Raw genomic sequence first — 22,207 nt, 5'->3', positions numbered from 1 at the left:
ATGCAGTGGGGCTTGCTGCATTTAATCCAGTATTTAAGATGTATATACATTTTTAAGCAAGATTGCTGTGGTAAGCAGTCAGAGAGCTAATCCTTACATGGTGGAATCCATGGTTTTTAGCAGAGTTTATGGTTCAACTGTTGGGCCAAGTGGCAGAGAAGCTTTAAAAGAAATGTTTTCACTGTTATGTGGCATCATGATCAGCAAGGATTATATATTTAAACATTGTGATTGCTCGATGTGTTCGGTAATTGACGTGGGAGCCGGTTACATTCCTTTCTCATTTTCATTAACTTGACTTTTCACTGGTGTGCTTCCTGTTTTCCCATGTGCCATTTCCCCGTGGGCAATAGGTAATGTAGTAACTACCAGGTTGAGCTAGTTAAATGAAGAAAGTTTTACCAAATCAATGCCCCTTGCTTCTGTTAAAATCTGTATGTAGGAGCTACAATTAAGCTTTTAGAAGATTAACTAAAGTCTGCTATAAACATTTTACATTGACAAGAATGTATGGCACAGCACTGTGTAGCATTTCTGATATTTCAAGGTTAATGCTTGATTCATGTTCAACACAGCTGTTCCTTCATTTATACCACTGGAAAGACAGCTTTGGTCAAGTCAAACTGCAGATGTTCAGATGTAAACAGAAGCATGTGACTATTTTTGAACATGTTTTTGACATTTCCTCTTTTCTGTGACAAATGGAATGGACTTAGAAATAATGTAGGCGTGGGAGCATCTGTTTGTTAATTCTACAGTTTACTTCAAAAGAGCAAACGGTTTAAGTTGGCAGTATAGGATGAAAGCAAAACATTTCAGATATGCCTGAACATATCCAAAATATATTCACATGTCTCTTTAAAAAGTGTGTCTTAACACACTGTATGCACCATTCAATAGCATAAAAACATTGGATTTCGCCGTGGGGTACTGATACGTGGGTGGCGCTGTGGTCTAAACCACTGAGCCTCTTGGGCTTGCCAATCAGAAGGTTGGCGGTTCGAATCCCCACAACGGGTGAGCTCCCGTTGCTCTGTCCCAGCTCCTGCCAACCTAGCAGTTTGAAAGCACACCAGTGCAAGTAGATAAATAGGTATTGCTGCGGCAGGAAGGTAAACGCCGTTTCCGTGTGCTCAGGCTTCCGTCACAGTGTCCCGTTGCACCAGTAGCAATTTAGTCATGCTGGCCACATGACCCAGAAAGCTGTCTGGACAAACACCAGCTCCCTCGGCCTGAAAGCGAGATGAGTGCCTCAACCCCATAGCTGCCTTTGACTGGACTTAACCGTCCAGGGGTCCTTTACCATTTTTTTTACCTTTAGTCATATACTATTTCCCATCAGTCTCTTATCCTCAGCAATAGGCTCTACTTTGGCTCTTCCCAAACAAAGTCTGGGGCATGGAGGCAAGTTTCTTCCTTTCAATGTACTGTATTGCCAACCTCTGCCATTCAGAGCTTTGACTTTCAAAACAGTAGTCACCATGAAAGTGCAGCCGTGCCCTCATATCCTGTTTGTCTCAAAGGCATCTGGTTGGTCACTGGAAAGCAGGATGCTGGACCAGCTAAGCCTTTGGTCTGATCTGGCCATACCCGCAGAATGATAAGTACTATCCATAAGAGTATAGGCACAATGTATCTGGCATCTCTGCATAATTTGTCACTGGCAGTAAAATATTTGATTAATTGCAGATTTAGATACTAATTTGATGTCCTGCGTGCAAGCAGATTCCCTAAGATGTGAACTTAAGAGATAAGTAGGTGCCGCATTTCTTAACATCTGTGTGCACTGTGCATTGCCAATTAAACTAACTAAACATGAGCCATCAAAAGCTTCCAAAGTGTTTCTGCTTCCTATATTTTAATTACAAATTACGGAATACTAATTTTGGTGTCAATCAATATGTGCGCAGCTATGGCTTCCTAGCACACTGTGGCTGGGGAACAGGGCTACAGAATATCAGTGTCACAGTTTGACTTCTACTTAAAGAGAAAGAGAGAAAATGAACGAACAGGGATTTCTTATTCCCCAAAGACTTAAAGAAGAACAAGTGGAGCTGTGCTTATTCAGTGGGGCTTTCCTGGCTCCTACCACTGCACCCGATGCATCTCCTCCTGAGAGTCAAGGGGCCCCCTGGAAAACTGTGGGATGAATCTCAAGGAATGTAGCGGGACTTGGGAATTTGCAGAATGCTGTTGAGGCCTTTGTTGTGCAAGAAGAAGTGATATGGGAAGCAGCCATAGTTCACTGGTCAAGATCGGTATTATCTACATGGACAGACAGCAGCCCTTCAAGATTTCAGACTGGGGTCTCATCCAGCTCTACCTAGAGATGCCAAAGATTAAACCTGACACTTTCTGCATGCAGAGCGGATAATGTACCACTGGGCTACAGTCTTTCCCCTTTAGATACTTAGACGGCCAGCCTCACTTAGATTCACTTTTACTAAGCTGCGATTCAAGCTATGCCCTCCACCATCCTGGACAGACGATATAGCAAGGTACCATACAAAGACAGACTATGTATTTGTGGGCAACCGTGGGGAAGACATCTTGCACTATTTACTATTTTGCCCACTATACATTGGACCCTGGAGGTGATTTCTCACCCTACTGTCTGTACAGGAAAGATGCCTCTCCCTGTCAGAGAAGGTCCTATGGCTTCTTAGCGATGTAAACGCTTCAGTGACTCATAAAGTCACCCACTTTTTGCTTTGGTGGCCAAAAAGATTGGAAAGAAGACGCTGGACAATATAGGTGTGAACTGTAAGGGAGAAACAGAGATCTAAATAAAGGTAAAGGGACACCTGAACATTAGGTCCAGTCGTGACCGACTCTGGGGTTGTGGCGCTCATCTCTCTTTATTGGCCGAGGGAGCCGGTGTACAGCTTCCGGGTCATGTGGCCAGCATGACTAAGCCGCTTCTGGCGAACCAGAGCAGCGCACGGAAACGCCATTTATCTTCCCACCAGAGCGGTACCTATTTATCTCCTTGCACCTTGATGTGCTTTCGAACTGCTAGGTGGGCAGGAGCAGGGACCGAGCAACGGGAGCTCACCCCGTCGTGGGGATTTGAACCACCGACCTTCTGATCAGCAAGTCCTAGTCAGTGGTTTAACCCACAGCGCCACCCGCGTTGCTTGTATTTCTTTTTAATTCAGATTTGTCGTGGCCAATGGCTAGTGCGATAAAGTTATTTAGATTGGGTCCTTATATGGAAACAGCCATCTTTTTACCCCTGAGACAATGTCCATGGGAGGGAACAAATGTCATAATCTCCCATCACTCCCAGGATTATCATTTGAAATGTGCACACCAGGAGCTGCAATTTCTCACTATGTGGAACGGCTGTTAGCTCTTTAAGAAGGTTTTGTTTATTTTTTTTGAGCAGCATTTGGATATTGAGGATAGGAGCGCTCTTAAAGTTCGAGTACTCCTTGGAATGGAGCTGTTGTCTTGGGTTTTGAAAACAGGCTACATGCAACACGACTTCGTACATGCCTCTTCTCATAAGGAGAACTGCAGCAAGCCCACTACCCATATCATTTTCTCTGACCTTCTCAAATGGAATATAATAATAATAATAATAATAATAATAATAATAATAATAATAACAACAACAACAACAACAACAACAACAACAACAACAATAATAATAATGTTTTTCTGGTTTGTGCCCCGCCCATCTTACTGGGCGGCCCCAGCCACTCTGGGCAGCTTCCAGCATATATAAATACATAGTAAAACATCAAACATTGAAAACTTCCCTAAACAGGGCTGCCTTCAGATGTCTTCTAAAAGTCAGATAGTTGTTTATTTCCTTGACATCTGATGGGAGGGTGTTCCACAGGGCGGGTGCCACTACCGAGGAGGCCCTCTGCCTGGTTCCCTGTAGCTTCACTTCTCTCAGTAAGTGAACTACCAGAAAGCCCTCGGAGCTGGACCTCAGTGTCTGGGCTGAACAATAGGGGTGGAGACAATCCTTCAGGTATGCTGGGCCGAGGCCGTTTAGAGCTTTAAAGGTCAGCACCAACACTTTGAATTGTGCTCAGAAACGTACTGGGAGCAAATGTAGATCTTTCAGGACCAGTGTTATATGGTCTCAGCGGCTGCTCTCAGTCACCAGTCTAGCCGTCACACTCTGGATTAATTGTGAACTGCCTTGAAAACCAAAGATTGAAAATTATGATCAAATATTTCAAATAATCAAATAGTAATGAATAATCTTAGTCCGCTATGTTTCCCAAAGATTTCAGAAACATGCAACACATAATATATCAGCTAGAAAAAAATGTGCACTTCCTTCTTTCTGCAGATTGGAGTTTAATGGAAAACTTACTTTATACTTGTATGTCTGTTTTTATGCTTTTTGTTTTACTCTCATAAGAAAGCCAGTGTCTTTTGGTGGTCACAGCATTTAGTAATAGTGATAAAGAACATCAAGCATTAAGGAAGTTATATTAAATGAGCAAGGAGTCTTACAGCAAGGATTTCCCCCGCAAATCACTGAAGGAAGGCCATCTCCAGCCATAATTCATTTGATGTGTCTGGATTTTGGTACATCCTCCCCCTTCAGGATGCCTTGGGGAATATTACTTCAATCAGTGATCAGAGTCCATCTTTAAACAAGCTGTCTATTGTAAACATAATTGATCTGGATATTAAGGCTTCCCTTTGGTGAGCGTTAAGCTGAGTGCTTTGTCTGCCAGAGAACCACAGAGCACCCCTTTGTGTCCACTTTCCCGACACATATATCTTAGCGCAGCTGATGGTGTCCATTTGTTACAAGACAACAGCTGTGTGGCTGTTACTGAATGAAGCTGCTATTGAATGGAGCTGCTGTTTTCAGGTAAAGACAGCTGGTCTTTCACCAGGTATGGAAACCACAGGCTATCCATATTCTCCAAGGTTGTAAAAGTGCCCCGACCTTTCTTCTGTAAAAGTGATTTGGCGTCATTTCAAGGAAGGAAATCTGTTGCAGGCTAGCACACCACTTTAAGCATATATAGGTTTCTTACTCAGGGCCAAACTACACATGAGTTAAATGCATATTTGCACAGGATTTCTTCATTTTTAAAATTCAAATTCACAGCATCAGCTGTGACGGCAGGTATTATGGCACTGCTGGTATTTCTTCCACTGCTGTAGGAATCCCTGCTCTGAAGCTCTGGGATGAAATTCCACACTGCACGTTAAATGCAAGAATGCCTTTTAATGCCATATCTTTAGTTTTAACTCACAAAGAAGCTCATGGATGTATCATAAAGGAGCACTAAGTTTCAATATGGTCTTCATAATAAAGCAGAATGCAAATTATGAGCATGAGTTTAGTGGTAGTCAGTTTGTGGGAATAGGTGGGTGAGTTGCACCCTAATGAGCCATCAGTGAAACACAGAGGTTTTTACACTTCATTTGAAAGGATATTATGGTTGTTTATTCGGATTACTTTTATCACAGCCCACCCCAGAAATTAATTCTAACCATACCCATATGACAGGAAATTTTCCACAATACAAAAGGAATGTTTTTAATTATTTAAGATACGAAATAAATAGAAGTCTGATTTACTATTACATAGCTAACATAATATTACAGCGTGTGTTCCTGTATCCCCACCCACTCCAATGCATGCATTTTCATTTTATTTTTAAAGCCCTCTGTGTGAAATCCTTTTATAATGTGTCTGTAAGAGTATTTTGCTGCATTGGATTCTTGGTGTCATATTTAAATCCAAATGTTTTATTCCTTTCATGCCTTGGCCACAGCTGTCATCCTATGTCTGGAGAATGTTCCTGCAAGCCAGGCCGGTCTGGACTCTACTGTAATGAGACATGTTCCCCGGGATTCTATGGAGAATCTTGTCAACAGATTTGCAGTTGCCAAAATGGTGCTGACTGTGACAGTGTGACTGGAAAATGCATCTGTGCCCCAGGATTTAAGGTACACGATTTCGATTGTCATTGACTATTCCTCATTGGCTGTCTCAGCAGCTATCAGTCCTTTGAACACAGTGACTGCATTTTCCTGACGCTTCCTACTTGATAATTTTTATGTATTATGTGATCTGTCAAATGTCATAAAGGCCACTTTTGAGAATCTAGTGGAAGTCTAACATCCATTTCCACATTAATCGCCTGTAGAAAAAAAATAAAATCTGTTTACAACCTCATTAACCCAGAAAATGGTTGGATGAAAGAAATTTGGGGTACAGGTCTTTCTTGCCATTTTCATGTGTGAATCAAGGGGGAACAGAAGCACATAAAGGGTGCCAGCGTGTCACACCACACCCATCGGTGTGAATGAAATTTAGTGTGCCACAGTTCTATATTTATTTTAAAAAGCAACAGTTCAGTAATGCAACAGTGGATGGAAAGGGAATGTTAGAAATCAAGACAGAAGCGGTAGCATTGTAACAAGGAAAGCTAACACAATATCCGCCACTTCCAAATGTGTCCACTGAGTTGCTTGTAGTGGTAACTGATAAGATGTAGGTGAACCAATCGCCTTAAAAAAAAAATAAACTGAATTTTAAAATGAATGTCAGGAGGGGGATAGCCTTAAGATCACACCTACAGGTTCTGGAATTCAATAAAGCAATCTATTAGAATCTCCTCGTCTGTATTTGAGAATAAGAAAAATGGAAAGCTGCTAATCCATTTGCCCTCCTTGGGCGGGCTGCTTTGTGGGCACTGCGTCTCCCCTGTGAACTGGCCTATTGCCAGCCGGATCAGACTCCTGCCTCCAAATTGGCCAATGGTGGCAGCACTCTAGGGGGCGTTCACCTGGGTGCGATGCCAACTGACCAGTATCAACACTTGGCCCCGCGCCCAGGAGAAGGATAAATACCTGGCTGGCAGGGCCAGTGGAAAAGAAGCAGAGGGAACTATGGGAAGTTCTGATCCAGATATTTAAGTGACAGCGTGTAATTCTCATTATAACTTGAATTATTGGTGTAAACCTGACATCTAATGTAGCAGCCAATCACCTGTGTTTATATAAAAATGTAATGCTCATAATACAATCTTAAAAGCAATGATACTTTTTCTTGTCAAAAAGTTCTGTTACACTTTTTGCTGTTCTTCTTTTCCACCTATTTCTACTTACATTGTATGCCTTTACTTGCCTCTGCTTATAGTAGAAGTAACAGGAATAAGGGTGAAATTGTGAAATGATGCATTATCTTTCATGCCAGCTAATATGAAATTAGTATCTTTTATTAAGGATGATGTGGCAGTCTAGCAGGTTTGGCTTCCGCTATTAAATTTGCTTTGTGTCAAAAAGAAATAGCAGCAACTGGATGTATAAGCTAAGCCCCTTAGCTAACTTGCCAGAGCTTAAGTAGGGGGACATAACACTCAGATGTGCTTATGAATTTCCATGAAATTGAAAGCAGTAGACACCACGTGCACTTGGGTGCACATTATTCTGTGCATCAAATTTTCACCTGCAGTTCCTAAGAGCTAGGGCATCTGAGACACTCTGCAGAGTTTCTGTATATCATGACAGAAAAGAGGAAAACACTGTGGAAATGCAAATTTTACACATTCTTATTTATTATAGATTATGCACTTCTTAATATTTGCACAATTTCAGAGTGAGCATATGGATATCTAGAATGCACTAAGAGACTTTCATATATTATATTTTTCCTGCCTGGGGATAATCTCAGTAAGAAAATATGTTTATGTTGCATGTTTGTTTGTTTGCAGTGAATATGCTATGTGCAAGCAGTCAGTAGGTGCAGATTATCTCTTGCACAGAGATGTAGGACAATGCATATGAAGATATATGCTTTGCTTTAAAATTCAGTAATGGCAATTATTCATTTAGAGCCTGCTTGTGTAGTCATTGTGTAGTCATTTAGAGCCTGCTTGTGTAATCAAAAGGCCAACAACTTTCCTTTCAATTGCAATACGGCTTTTCTTTTTGTCAACCATGTTTTAGGGTTCTGATTGCTCTATTCCTTGCCTTCTTGGAACATACGGAGTAAAATGTTCCTCAACATGCAACTGCAAAAATGAGGCCATCTGTTCCCCTGTGGATGGTTCTTGTACCTGCAAAGCAGGTAGGATAAATAATGTACTACTTTAGTCATATGAAACATTAATTTATTTTTTTAAGGCAAGAAGTGGGACATGGATTTTAAATCACTTACTAACTGGATGTTAAGGCAAAGGGCTGCTGAGACCTTCTAATGTTACCAGAGGTGTTAAATATAAGCAGAACTGCAAAATGAAAAAGTAAGGATGGAATCCCCCTCCCCTCTTCTGTGGTTTCTGCTCATGTAACCAAGGTCTTCTCAAAATCTCAACAAATTTGATCCTAGTATTCTGCAGTACTGAGGAGTTGAGACAATTAAACGGAGCACAAATACATGATTTTCAAATAATGTTTGGGGATGCTAGCATCATCTCAGAAAGGACCTAAATGTCCAACATAACAAATAAGCAAATGGAAAAGAGCTATAAGATAGCAATTGTAACCAGCCCTTGACTACAGGAAATGCATTTTTATTTATTGTGTTAAGTGCACAGTGGCCTGCGTCAACAAAGTGCCTTTCCTAAACAGCTAATTATGCAGCTAGGGACTCTGGTCATGAGACAAATTCATCACAGAACATGTGTTTTGAACAACATATTGATTAGATTCAGCACAGAGTTATTTTTCTTCCCCTTGCTGTAAGTGAAGTAAAAAATTAGGAATCCTGTCTGTGTCACTATTGATTACACAGAATTGCATTTATTTTTAATTTTAACTAGACGGGGCATCTCCACCACATTTCCTATGCTTTTATGGACCAAAATGTTCACAAGTATCAGCTTAAGACTAATTGTTCTTGGACAGCTCAGATCCTTTTTAACAAAGGCTCCTTTCCCTTCAGCTCTTATATATTTGTATCTTACTCTCACATAAAATATTTAGGGAAAGGTATTGATAATCCCTACTGGGTAATTTCTAACATCTATCCCAAGACAAATGGTGTGTTGTTTTTTTTTTTAAAGCTGTGTGTTATGCTAAAATTCTCAGTCAAAACTGTATCTTCACATCAGAAGTCTATCTTGCCCTCAGGACTCTCCCTAAACTGGCCTGAACCTGCCGTGTTACTGCATAGTGACCTTGCCAGCAGTTCACTTTTGATAGTAGCAAAGCTGAGCTCCTATCCATGTCCATTTGGCATCTTAATGTTCCTAAAATGTAAGCCAGCCCCCCCCCCCCCGGGCTGGATAGGTGTGTGGGTGTCTGATTTTGCATGACTAGAAAGTAACCTATTGTACAAAGTCACATTTATTTCTCTGTCTGCTTTTGCCTCTCAGACATGCAGTCTCCAGACATGTAGTCCCCAGAAAGTTGTCCATAAGGGAATTGTGGCCTCCCTTATCTATAGGCCAGAACATTGCATTACAGATAAATTAAAATGGTGGGAGACCACCATGGATAGGCGCTCAGCTTGGCTCTGATTCAGTTGTGGCACTGCTGCCCACCATCCACTAAAATCCCACCCAGGAAGTGGGTAGGCAGGGTGGTGAGTGGCACTGTTGGTGCCACTGCAAAGACAGCAGAATATAAGAAGAAGGGGGAAAAGACAGTTGTGGCCATCTTTCAGAAAGGGAGCCCATTGATTGCACGGCACTAAGCATCCCCAGAAATCTGACATTGATTGTTAGGAGAAATAGGCAGGAAGAATTTGAAAATTAGAACTCTCTACTGAAAAGAGGTGTTTTGTTTTCATTGTGGCAGGTTGGCATGGAGTTGACTGTTCTATAAACTGCCCTAGTGGGACGTGGGGTCTTGGCTGCAATTTAACATGCCAGTGCCTTAACGGAGGGGCATGCAATACTCTGGATGGAACCTGCACCTGTGCTCCAGGATGGAGAGGAGAAAAATGTGAATACCCTTGCCAGGTAATTAAACACATTCCACTAAAAGGTGGGGGACGCGGGTGGCGCTGTGGGTAAAAGCCTCAGCACCTAGGGCTTGCCGACTGAAAGGTCGGCGGTTCGAATCCCCGCGGCGGGGTGCGCTCCCGTTGCTCGGTCCCAGCGCCTGCCAACCTAGCAGTTCGAAAGCACCCCCGGGTGCAAGTAGATAAATAGGGACCACTTACTAGCGGGAAGGTAAATGGCGTTTCCATGTGCGGCTCTGGCTCACCAGAGCAGCGATGTCACGCTGGCCACGTGACCCGGAAGTGTCTCCGGACAGCGCTGACCCCCGGCCTCTTGAGTGAGATGGGCGCACAACCCTAGAGTCTGTCAAGACTGGCCCGTATGGGCAGGGGTACCTTTACCTTTTTACTAAAAGGTGGGGTTTGTGAGTTTCAATATTCATAGAAATGTTTAAGCTGTCCTGCTAAATTTAAGATGTAACGCTGTTTAAAGGGGTGTATGGAGTGCTAGGGGACAGGTAATACCTCTGGTGGGTGGCATATTGTCTTCCTTCTGGGGTAGTTTTGTCCAGCTTTGGTCCCCACCCTGCACTCTGCTCTCACCTGTGGTTCCTAAAAGCTGTCAGCATGCAACAGAGGCCGCACCCTGGGAAACAGCTTTGACTGGCTGGCTAAACCAGGTGAGGGTAGCCAATGGGTCTTAAACCCCCAGTGAGTTAAGGATTTCCCCTGCATGCAAAGACAGGCTCCGGCAGATTGAGTGGACGAGACCAATAGCGGGTCCAGTGGTCAAAAAGCTTGTTTCTGCTTGTGCTGTAGAGGGAAGTGAGGGGCAGATGGGGCTCATCAACCTGGAAAGGTAGCCCATCTAGGAGAAGGAAAAGTCTGATCCTGAACCTAAAACTGCCTTGTAGGGTATCTTCTGGTAAACAAAAGGCTAAGGAGTAAACTCTACACAAATTTGGAGTGGAGTCCCTAAAATGGTCAAATGGCGGCTTGCATGCTCCCTTCTGGCTCCTCCTGCAGCCAAGCTGGTGACAAACGTATTGCTCTGCTTTCCTTTAGACCACATCAGTAAGGCCAAGAGTGGGGTCTGGTTGTCTTGACAGCCCAGGACCTCCATACTCCATCTGGTGTGGGCAAACTGGTTGCACTCCTCTAAGTCCGCCTCTGAATTATAGCTGTACTTAGACAGTTAATCTTTGGTGGCAAAGACTAACCTGTAGCTAGATAATCCAGTCAACAACTCACACCTCTTTTCATTTCTTTTAAATCTACCCATGGTGTTACTGTGCTGAATGAGAGAGCAATTGGATTAGGACCCCACGCTGTTTCCCCTGATCAAAATCCCCCCTTCCGAGCTGCTTTAAGGTCCGTTAGGGAAAAACATAAGAATATAGGAAGCTCTCTCATGCTGAGGCAGACCATTGCTCCATCTAGCTCAGTAATGTCAGTGCTGACTAGCACCATCTCTCCGTGGTTTCAGACAGTGGACATTCCCAACCCCACCTGGAGAGTCTGAGGATTGAGCCTTAGACCTTCTGCATCCAAAGCAATTGCTCTGCCACTGAGTGATGTCCTTTCCCTGTACAAATATATTGAAATCAGCCAGGAATTGCTTTTTATCCCATCAACTGGAGCCCAGAAATTTGAAGCTCTAAACCACTTGCATACCAATCCCATCTAAAATTTACTGTTTACATTCAGCATTATTTTGTCTTCTTTTTTCCTGACAGGATGGCACATATGGGTTGGACTGTTCAGAGCGCTGTGACTGCAGCCATGCAGATGGCTGTCATCCCACTACTGGCTATTGTCGCTGCCTCCCAGGATGGTCAGGTACATTTGAAATGAGTGGGGCAATAGTACAGTAGCATCCAAAGTATGGTAGGGTTTTACCATTGTTCCTTAAATCAGGGGTGGGGAACCTTTGGCCCTCCAGGTGTTGCTGAATGGCATCTCCCAGCATCCCTGTCCATTGACCATGTTTGCTGGGGCTGATGGGAGTTGTAGTCTAGAGCATCTGGAGGGCCAAAGGTTACCTAACTGTTCAGTAAATGGATAAGATCTAGATCAGTTTATTCAATGGACAACAACTATTGCCTGCACATAACAAGTATAAGAACCAAATGACACAAAATGTTGGAAATGGTTTGAAACCAGCATACTTAACCAAGACAGTTATATTTTGGGGGGAAATAGAGTCATGGGTCTCCAATCCAAAATGGGTTTCCCATCTTGATCAGGGGCTCATGCCAGTTTTTAAAATGAAAAATTGCCACCTCCCTGTTTGCCCCAAAAGTAAAACAGTATCTTAGGGGGCAAAATGAAACCAGGAGGGAGTGACTTTCAGTACAAAAGGGGTGCTTTCTCTCTCCTTTTCCTCTTTCAAGCAAGGTAGCTGCAGGACAGACTGCATCTGCTGAGTGCCTGGATAGGCGATCACCTGGGAATTCTATATATGCCACTCTTGAGTTACATGAGGAAAGAAACACATGATATAAATGTACTAAATATACATAAATAATCCTGTTCACGGAGCACAAGGATTCTACTCCTTTTCTGTAAAGGCAGATAATCTCATGGTTATTCCAGGAACTGAATGTTACAGGAAGATCACTTCCTGGTGAGTTGGTGACTGGCACAAACTGTTTCCCTCTACAGCAGTGGTGGGGCTATTATAATGGCCAACTCTTAGAGGTTAATGGAATCTGATGGGAGTCTCTGAGACCCGTCAATGAGTTTTCCCTTGGCATGGTTCCTGTCAGGAGCCATGAGACAGTTTAGTAGTGAGAACTGATGAGCAAGGCAGGACCAAAGAACAAGCCAGTAATCAGGACCAAAGAACAACTGGGAATACTGGAAGACACCATGGCTCAGGAAGACCTACTTGCCTTAGCAAGACTCAGCTAGGAAAGAAAGTCTTTTATACTCTTTCCTGCCCACTGCCCAGAAAGATCCAGTGGTAACTTTGGATGGGCATAGTCAGCCCAGAAGGCCTTTCACTGAGAAGACGGCTGGCTGCAGTTCACTGGCTCTTGACATGGGGCGTCCATTTAGCTCCCTGGTTTACCAAGAACTTAGGGGCAATTAAGCTGATAGGGATATGGCTTTAATGCAAGTAATGGAAAATGTGGTGTGAATCTACCTGGAACCTGAGATCATCCTATGAAGCCCTTCTTTGTGTTCACGAGAGGTCCAGAGGGTGGCAACATGAGAATAGGCCTTCTCTGCAGTGGCTCCCCATCTGTGGAATGCTTTATACACCTTTAGGTGCTAGGCAGAAACCTTCCTCTTTAACCAGGCCTTTAGGTAATTGATATCCGATGTGTTCTATATGTGTTGTGGGAAGGAGGATTATTAGGTTGCTTCTGTTTTTATTTTTATGGTGCATTTTGAGGAACATGTGGCTCTCCAGGTGTCACACTACAGCTTCCATAATCCCTTACCACTGTTGGCTGGGACTATGGTAAAGGATGACGAGAACTGAAGTCCAACAACAATTGGCAAGTCACAAGTTCCCCATCTCTCTCCTGACCCCGTACACCAGACTTGGCTCTCAGCAAGCCGGTGTGGATTTGAGGGTTGGGATTTTATGTCCTCATTGAGCAATTCCACCTCTTCCAAAAGCAGCCACGTTGATGTCATGCTTCAAAGTATGCCTGTAAGATCAGCAAATCTGGACTCTGTTTGACAAGGATTTTCCATTAAACCGTTATGAAAAGCACAGGTTTTTGTGGAAATAGTTGAAGCATTTTACAGGTCATGGCACATTATTTTTTGCTGTGCTGTGACATTTTATGGAAAATGTCAGGGCTTGCTGATAACTTTGGTGCAAGAGCACTTAAAAACTTATGTTAGGTCTCCAGTTATGAAGTTTTACTAGTGTACTATGAGGCACTATAAACACTGGTAATACTGATTTATGGATTAGCCCTGTCTGTTTTAAGGCAGCAAATTGGACTGTGGACTCTATGTTTGTCTACTGTAAGATTTTTGTTTTTGTTTAACACAGCACTGTTTTGCATCCTGATTGAGATACCTGATAAAAGCATGTGCCCTTACCACTAGTGCTGAAGTAGATACACAGCAGCAAGCTGCTGGACCCCCAATCCAATACTTAGCCCCCCCTTCCAATTCATGTGCAAGCAGTGCACCTTTTTTCATGTTGTTTGTGTTTGGGGACAAAGTACAAGGTTGCTCTTCAATCCAAATACAGTGGTGCCTCGCAAGACGAAATTAATCCGTTCCGTGAGTCTCTTCGTCTTGCGGTTTTTTCGTCTTGCGAAGCAACCCTATTAGCGGCTTAGCGGCTTTAAGAAAAAGGAAACAAACTCGCAAGACGTTTCGTCTTGTGAAGCAAGCCCATAGGGAAATTCGTCTTGCGGAACGACTCAAAAAACGGAAAACCCTTTCGTCTAGCGAGTTTTTCGTCTTGCGAGGCATTCGTCTTGCGGGGCACCACTGTACTGCATTTGAGGTCCTCTTCAATGGAAATGGAACAATGTATCTTGTACTTCTTTTCCTATGCATTTGCCAACGATACAAAAAATTGAAGCAAAGGAATTGCAGTTTGTGGCATTAATACAGCCTCTGAAACGATACGGGTTCTAAAACTAGCAACACGTGGACCTCTGACGAAAGCAAAACACACTTTTTGTGTGAGTTTGTGCCTTTGCTTTGTTTTCGGTCGACACCATTCTTTCACCAGCGCTATTTAGGCCTCTCCCTCCATACCATTCCATGCCCTCCTTGTGGCAGTTCCACTGAGTTTCTCTTTCTCTTAAATTCTCCTTTCCGGCTGCCTCAGCTCCTTGCTTAAGTACACACTCACACTGCACTCTGGTTTTTGTTTTGCTTTTTTATGTGCCTGCGTTCTGCTTGAGAATACTCTCCTGAAGTTTTTCTCTGAAGGATGCACCTGTGTTCCCTTGAGGGCCTGCCCTTACTTTAATAGGAAAATAGCTTTAAGGAGTTAGAAGAGGTGTTGAAACTTTTTGTAAAAGATTTTCTGAGACCTCAAACCAATCATATTGACCTCAATAACTGTTTTATCAGGAAAATCAAGAGTTTTGTAGCACCTCAAAACTAATGGATTTATTATGCCAGAAGACTTATGAAGTTGATTTCAACACATGCATTTATATATTTTCTTACTCTTTATATTCTGCCTTTCTTCCATCATGAAGCCTAAGGCAATATACATATGTTTCCTCGGCAATTGCCCAAACCTAGACAGGCTTAGCTCCATCAAGGGGGATGGCCTCAGAGTTCTACAGGTCTTTCTTTCTTTCTTTCTTTCTTTCTTTCTTTCTTTCTTTCTTTCTTTCTTTCTTTCTTTCTTTCTTTCATCTGTCTATCTCTGCGACAGATGAACATGGCTACACCTTTGGATGTGTTAATCAGGAGTTAGAGCACTATGATACAGTTCCTGTGGGCATATAGCAGAAAATACCAAATATCGCTCACAATAAAAATATTCTGGGGATAAATTAATGGGGGTAACTATAGTTTTCAGTGTAGGACTTACTTTGCTTTGCTGTATTAGCATCCTCATATCTAGTGTTGCTTGGAAATTCTAAGAAACAAAAAAGTGTAAAAAGTGTGGGAATCATTGGTTAAAATCAGTGCAGTTTTGAAATGTTCAGTCCACAGTTTTGTATCCAGTTGTATCCAAACATAGATGAAAAATCTGCTCCTTGATCCCAAGAACTACCATGCAAAATTTGGTTATAGTATCATAAGAGCTGTCAAAATGCATAGTGAACAAACAGCTTTTCAAAATACGTACTGGAAATCAGAGGTGCCAACTTGAATGGAATATTGGGGGGTAGGTAAGCCCCGCCCACATAATCAATCACAGGACACGGCACATCCACACCATTTGAATGGCAATGCCCATCAACTTTCGGAGGGGCAGCCCCCTCAAATATTTTATTGGGGGTGTTAGCCCCTAGGAGCTGGCCACTATGGTGGAAATGTTGGTTTTGAAGAGACCTTTATTGTGGCTTTTCAATATGAGAAATTTCTCCTGATACTCAGTCTACTAGCTGGCAGTGTGAGCTAGTTACTGAGTCTGCAACAGCAATGGAGGTGTGGAGAGTTGAGTCCCAGTGCTGGGATAGGTTCTCCTTTGGGGTCAGTGTTGTTGGCCTGGATCTTATGTTCCACAGCCTCAGTGCAGCACATCACACTGTTGCATTACTAAAAGTATTTCACAACACGATCCTATATTTGCCTGCTTATAAGTCAACCCCACTGAGTTCAATGACACTTCCTTCCGTGTGTATAATTAAAGTCTTAATATATATAACATTATAACAACATAGATGTTACCACTCAAAGGATTATTTACTTCTTTCACACAATTACAGATGCTGCAGGAATGCTAATTTAGATGTGAAACACTTGGCATAGTCCTTGGAGCATTAAATGCATGAGGATTTCTTCAGAGCTGCTTAGCTGAAGTTTATCATGACCATTTAGCTATTGCCTAGCAACTTGCAAAGGCCGTCAAAGAGTTCTTTGTCCATTATCCTGGCAAAAACTTTTCCTTACCAATCTGCTTATCAAGAATGAAATTTGCGTACCAACTTATTCATAATTCTTTTGTTTCATAGGGCACATTTTAAACGTTCAGAGCTTCCTGGATACATTATTCATATTGATTTTAGTTAAAATTGTGTCGGAAGACTTGCATGCAAATTACCCACGCAGCTCTGTTGTCTGCAGTCTTAAATCATTCAAAAAAATAAGGCAGAGCTGTTTGCTGACATTTGTTATTCAAAATCTGAGCATGCACACGTCTGCTGCAGATTCTCTTAGAAATTTTCTGTGTGAGCTATACAGAGATAAAATAAATATAATAGATTAATATTTATGGACAAGAACCTAAACTCATGAGAAAAAGATCAGGTTAGCTGTATATGCGCATATACACACACAGGTTTTCTCTCAGTCGGACTGATAAGCTGTGACAGCCAACACCTACACTATACATTTAAAACACATTTCTACCCCTTTCACAGTCATGGCTTTTGCCAAGGATCCTGAGAACTGTAGTTCAACCCTCATAGAGCTACAGTTCCCAGCACCCTTAACAGACTTCAATTCCTAGGATTCTTTGGGGAAAGCGATGTGGTTCAAATGTGCTCTAAGTGTATTGTGTGAATGTAAGTGAGCCTTAGACTCTTGTATGTGTGGCCACAAGGAGTTACTAAGCTTTCATTTCTGTTTGTAACTAACCACAGCTTGTTGTAATGTCTGAACTTGTCTTAAGTTGGCTTACCAAAGCACAACAACTTCTATTGGTAATTTATGAAGCTTGCTTGTTTATATATTTCTTTAATGGCAACACAAAAATAGCAATCAAATACTTTGTTATATACAGTGGAACCTCAGTTTTCAAGTGTCTTGGAAGCTGAATGATTCAGAACCTGAACACCGAAAACCCGGAAGTGAATGCTTCCGTTTTCAAGCGTGCCTCGGAAGTTGAACGGCTTCTGAGGTGCTTTTCTCCATTGAAATTGCCTACCGCCTATTGCGCCTCGGTTGTCGAACATTTCAGAAGCCAAACAGTCTTCCGGAACGGATTATGTTCTACAACTGAGGTTCCACTGTACTCCGATCTGTGTCACAGAGTATGTACATTGCTTCAACTGGTCTTTCAATATTGCATTTTCTGCATATTTATATATGACTTCTGTAATCTTTGAGCACCCAAACTTAGCTTAGATAAGCCCTCCAAAATTAATTCTGAGAATTAAGGGGCTTCAGCTCCCCAGGGTTAGAATTACTAAAAGAAAGAAAAGACAGCCAGTCTTCATGAAAAGTATCCTGGTACATAAGGATCAAATCATTCATTTCCTAATAGCAGCTTGTGTGGAAATTTCATATTACTGTAAGAATAAGGATTTTGCACTAAGATGATGGCAGTTAGCGCTGGCTGATGAACTCACACAGTACTGTAGGGTTATTATGGCAGGGGCACTTTTAAGCTTACTTGCTTAGGCAAACAGTAGTTAAAATAAACCACAGTTTAGGGTTTGGATGTAACACAAAGTGTGATTAATAAAAATGGAAGCATAGATGTCCATACTTCTCATGGTTGTGCCAGAAGGGAAGGGGGGGGGTGTAAAAGCTGTTCAGAATTACCGTATTTTTCGCCCCATAGGGCGCACTGGCCCATAGGACGCACCTAGTTTTTTTGTGGGGGGGAATAAAGGGGAAAAAAATTATTTCCCCCCCCCAGGCGCAGGGCTGGGGCGGGGGATGCCCGAGCTTCCCCCGATCCCAGCCCCCAGAACAGGCTGCTATCCGCAAGCCTAGGGAGCCCAGCGGGAAGTCGCGCCGGTCTCCCCAGGCTTGCGGATATCTGTCCCCCGAGCTTGTGGGGCTGGCGCTGGGGAGAAGCACGCTTCTCCCCAGCGCCAGCCTCCAAACCAGGTCGGGGAACAGCAGGATGGCGGCGCTCCGCCTCCCCGCTGTCCCCCAAGCTTGTGGGGCTGCCCAATATCTGCACAAAGCCCGGGGCACGCTGTGCAGTGCGCCCCAGGCTTTGGGATGCAGGCTGCTATCTGCAAGCCTTGGGAGCCCGACAGGAACTCCCGCGGAGCTCCCAAGGCTTGCAGATAGCTTCCTGAAGCCTGGAGAGCGAGAGGGGTCAGTGCGCACCGACCCCCCTCTCTCTCCACGCTTCAGCGAAAGCCTGCATTCGCCCCATAGGACGCACACACATTTCCCCTTCATTTTTGGAGGGGAAAAAGTGCGTCCTATAGGGCGAAAAATACGGTACATGCAAATGCAGCCATGAACTTAAACCAGATGAAATTGGGCTGAGCATGTATGTCTTATAATGTTTAAACATACGTCCTTTGAACCATTTTTACTTAAAATTCATTAAAATATGCCACATTGACCACTCAGAACTCTTTCAGTTCACGTTACTAATGTGCAACTTAACACATGGCCGTTGGAGAAGTCAGGTGGAAACCAGTAAAAAGGCAAGTGGGGACTGTATACTAGTTTTTCTTTACTGGGTTCTACTGGAACCAGATTTTTTGCTCAGCCGTTTTCACTTGTCTCCTCCAAGCATATGCACATGAATTCTTACATCTGAGCCTGTATTTTAGAACTTTGCAGCATGTTCATGGTTTTTTTTTTTTTCAGGTGCTGCGTTCATGCAGCTTTCAGTGGGATATAAGGGGCCTCAGTATCTTTCACTTAGGAATCTCATTCAGATGCAAATCTAGGTGCCTCTGTTTAGGTTACAAGTTGAAAAAGGTTGTTCTAAGCTGTTGAAAAATAAGGTACTTTGTGTCTTGATTCAGAAAACTCTGTTAGCTAGGCAGACAAAAATCAGCTTGTAAAATGCTGATAGCATAACGAGTCTTCTGTGTCTTGGCAATCAGTTCAAATTCCATTCAAATTTGCGCATTCACTCAGGAAAAGTAGTCCCTTTATGGTTGTTCAGCATCCTGTGCAAAATTAGTTGTTGAGTTCTTGTCAAATTTCAGTGTGACGCATTTTCCACTACAGTTGCCTCTGTGGCAGCTTCTCTGACAGCCTTAAGTCAGCGTCAGGGTCAAAGTTGCAAAGGTTTTGACCTTCATTCACCTTTCTTCCATCGAACAGGAAATATTTCTCAGACAGGACACATCCCCTATAGAGCAGGTGGGTGGGACTGCGTATTGTACAGGCAGCCGCAGTAATGAATTGTCTTGCAGTCTTTCCCAGTTCTTCAGCAAACTGTGCAAAATAATTACTCTGTGGTGATTTAAATAAAGCTTCCTGTGCAAAACTCGGGGGGGGGGGGGAGTCTGTTTTCCTGAGTTGCTCGTTTAAGAAGTCTAATAGCAAGTGGAGCTGAAGCACATTTTTCATGAAATACTTACAAAGCTAGTCATTCTTCTGGAGTTAGTCCCCTTTTTCTTTAGCCGAATGATTCATTCAGTAGCTGTACGCTAATAATAAGTCAATTGATAATAGAAAGCACTGTAGACACAATAAGGTCTGAGAGCTGCAGTGGATGCCGACTGGCATTTGACATGAAAGGAGACTTCTGAGAAGTAATAAAAAACAAAGAAATCAAGGGAGTTAGTTTTCCTAACTGTAAAAGAGGGGCGAAAAGACCTATGGTTCCTGTGAGACACTGTTGTGTTACTGTGGATCCAGAACTGGCCTCCACAGTCACTTACGGACTCACTGCTCAGACCGTGTTCATGGAAGACAATCTTACTCGGCTAAGAGTGGTCGCCAAAGAAGAAGAATATGTGCTGGAGTTCTGCCCATGTTGTATAAACTTTTGCAAAAAGCAACGAGGCAAAACATTGAGTGACCAAGGTCCTTAGCATTGCTAACGTTTTGAATCTGTCTTGTACTTCACTTATTGGGCAGAAAACCTAGCAGTAATCAGATTACCAGTGCTTTTTTCTGGGGGTACACAGGGGCACACATACTCCTAAACATTTTGTGAATCTTTGTACTTTTGTCCATTTACTGTTTTTATTTTCCCTGATTTGAACTATAAAATGGTGATTTTCTTGAGTCAAAATGAGAGTACCCCTAGATATTTGTTTTTAGAAAAAAGCACTGAATTTAGTACATAAGTGGGTTTCTTCAGTAGCTGTTGCCTTCAGGTTTTCCTCATTCAAAACAGAAAAAGAATAATCTGAAACTGAACTCGATTCCCCTCCCCCAATGAAATGACAGGGCCAGAAAAAGATAGGAAGAAAATGACTGTTGTTTTTTTCTGGATAAGCAACAAATGTCATTCTATCTCAGCATCTCTTCCCATTCAGGATGGGAAATAGCTGTCAACTTCCAGTCTGTGCCATTCCTGCATTAATTGCAGTTAATAATAATACTAATCTATGTGAAAATTCATATTTAAATATATACTTAAATACACAAAATATCTGTTTAAATGCTTATCTTACCATAAAGTATGTATTTCTAAACATACTGGGTTGTATCCAACACAGTGCGAGCGGCGTTCCCCCAGTGCAATGACACTTCCTCCCCTCTCCCCTCACATAGTCCAAATCAGCTCTAGAGGATCCCCCCAAACTTTCAGAGCAGCTTTGGGGGTACCCCAGGGGCTGCAGGAGAGAGAAGAGGAAAGTTCCATTGTATGAGTGGAAGTCTGTTGCACGAGTGGAATGGCGGAGTTGCGTACAACACATATTATCTTAAAAACACACCATTTGAATGCATTCTGATATGCTGCATAAGGCACTGCAGAATAAACAATGCTTTTGCATGGTTCTTCCTTGCATCATTTTCCTTCTGACAGCTGTGCAGTGTTAGCAGCCTCGTGCTTGTGATACCTTTGATTGGAGAGGTTTCCTGCAGTTTGTGACAGCTCTGTCTGCTTGTACACCTGTAGGCATGCATTGTGACAGTGTGTGTACTGAAGGACACTGGGGTCCAAACTGTTCGCTGTCCTGTTACTGCAAAAATGGAGCATCATGTTCACCAGACGAAGGGATCTGTGAGTGCGCACCTGGCTACAGAGGCACCACTTGCCAAAGAAGTAAGCTTCTAAGTCTCTTGTTCTTGTATTTACTATGGCTGTGCTATGATGCTGAATGGTAGTATTGTAAACTACTAGTAGTATTGTAAGCTACTGAGGGACGGGGGTGGCGCTGTGGTCTAAACCACTGAGCCTCTTGGGCTTGCCAATCGGAAGGTTGCCAGTTCAAATCCGCACGATGGGGTGATCTCCAGTTTGAAATCATACCAGCACAAGTTCATAAATAGGTACCGCTGTTGCAGGAAGGTAAACAGTGTTTCCGTGTGCTCTGGCTTCCACCGTAGTGTTTCATTGCGCCAGAAGTGGTTTAGTCATGTTGGCCACATGACCCGGAAAGCTGTCTGCAGACAAATGCCAGCTCCTTCAGCCTGAAAAGCGAGATGAGCACCGCACCCCATAGTTGCCTTTGACTGAACTTAACTATCCAGGGGTCCTTTACCTTTTTTTTTACCTTACTGTAAATGGAACCCAGTGCTAAGTACTACAATTTTCTGTGATTATCACAATATGCACTTTCACTGTTACTATTAAAATTTGCTGTGGCAGTAATCTTGTTACTATTGTTTAATTTGTAATTTTGCATATTATCTATCCAACTACCCAACATCCAACAAGACTGGCGTCTGACGCTGTGGAAAATGCATAGGGTCACAGATACTATTGCCAACCGCCTTTGTAAAATGGGGGGAGGGGAGTAAAAAAGTTAGAACTGCTCCAAACATTGTACCACCCACATAAAAGCTAGTGGGAGAGAAACTTCTCTTTGATAGCAACCCCATGCTGGGGCTATAAAC

The 22,207-nt window shown here is 42.9% G+C and overlaps 1 protein-coding gene across 1 annotated transcript in view; it reads left to right on the top strand.

The window, feature by feature from the left end:
• MEGF10 (multiple EGF like domains 10) overlaps window positions 1-22,207 on the top strand; it is a 111,205-nt gene that overhangs the window by 67,125 nt on the left and 21,873 nt on the right. Inside the window, exons 10-14 of the mRNA XM_028748523.2 lie at window positions 5,763-5,937; window positions 7,942-8,062; window positions 9,736-9,899; window positions 11,617-11,719; window positions 21,267-21,413. Coding sequence (XP_028604356.2) covers window positions 5,763-5,937; window positions 7,942-8,062; window positions 9,736-9,899; window positions 11,617-11,719; window positions 21,267-21,413 — 710 coding nt within the window. The remainder of the gene's footprint in view (window positions 1-5,762; window positions 5,938-7,941; window positions 8,063-9,735; window positions 9,900-11,616; window positions 11,720-21,266; window positions 21,414-22,207) is intronic.

This window comes from Podarcis muralis, chromosome 11, assembly GCF_964188315.1.
Source record: "Podarcis muralis chromosome 11, rPodMur119.hap1.1, whole genome shotgun sequence".
In the NCBI taxonomy this organism is placed as follows: Eukaryota; Metazoa; Chordata; class Lepidosauria; order Squamata; family Lacertidae; genus Podarcis; species Podarcis muralis.
Note: the sequence above shows the minus strand (reverse complement) of the source record. Positions and strands in the feature narration are given on the sequence as shown.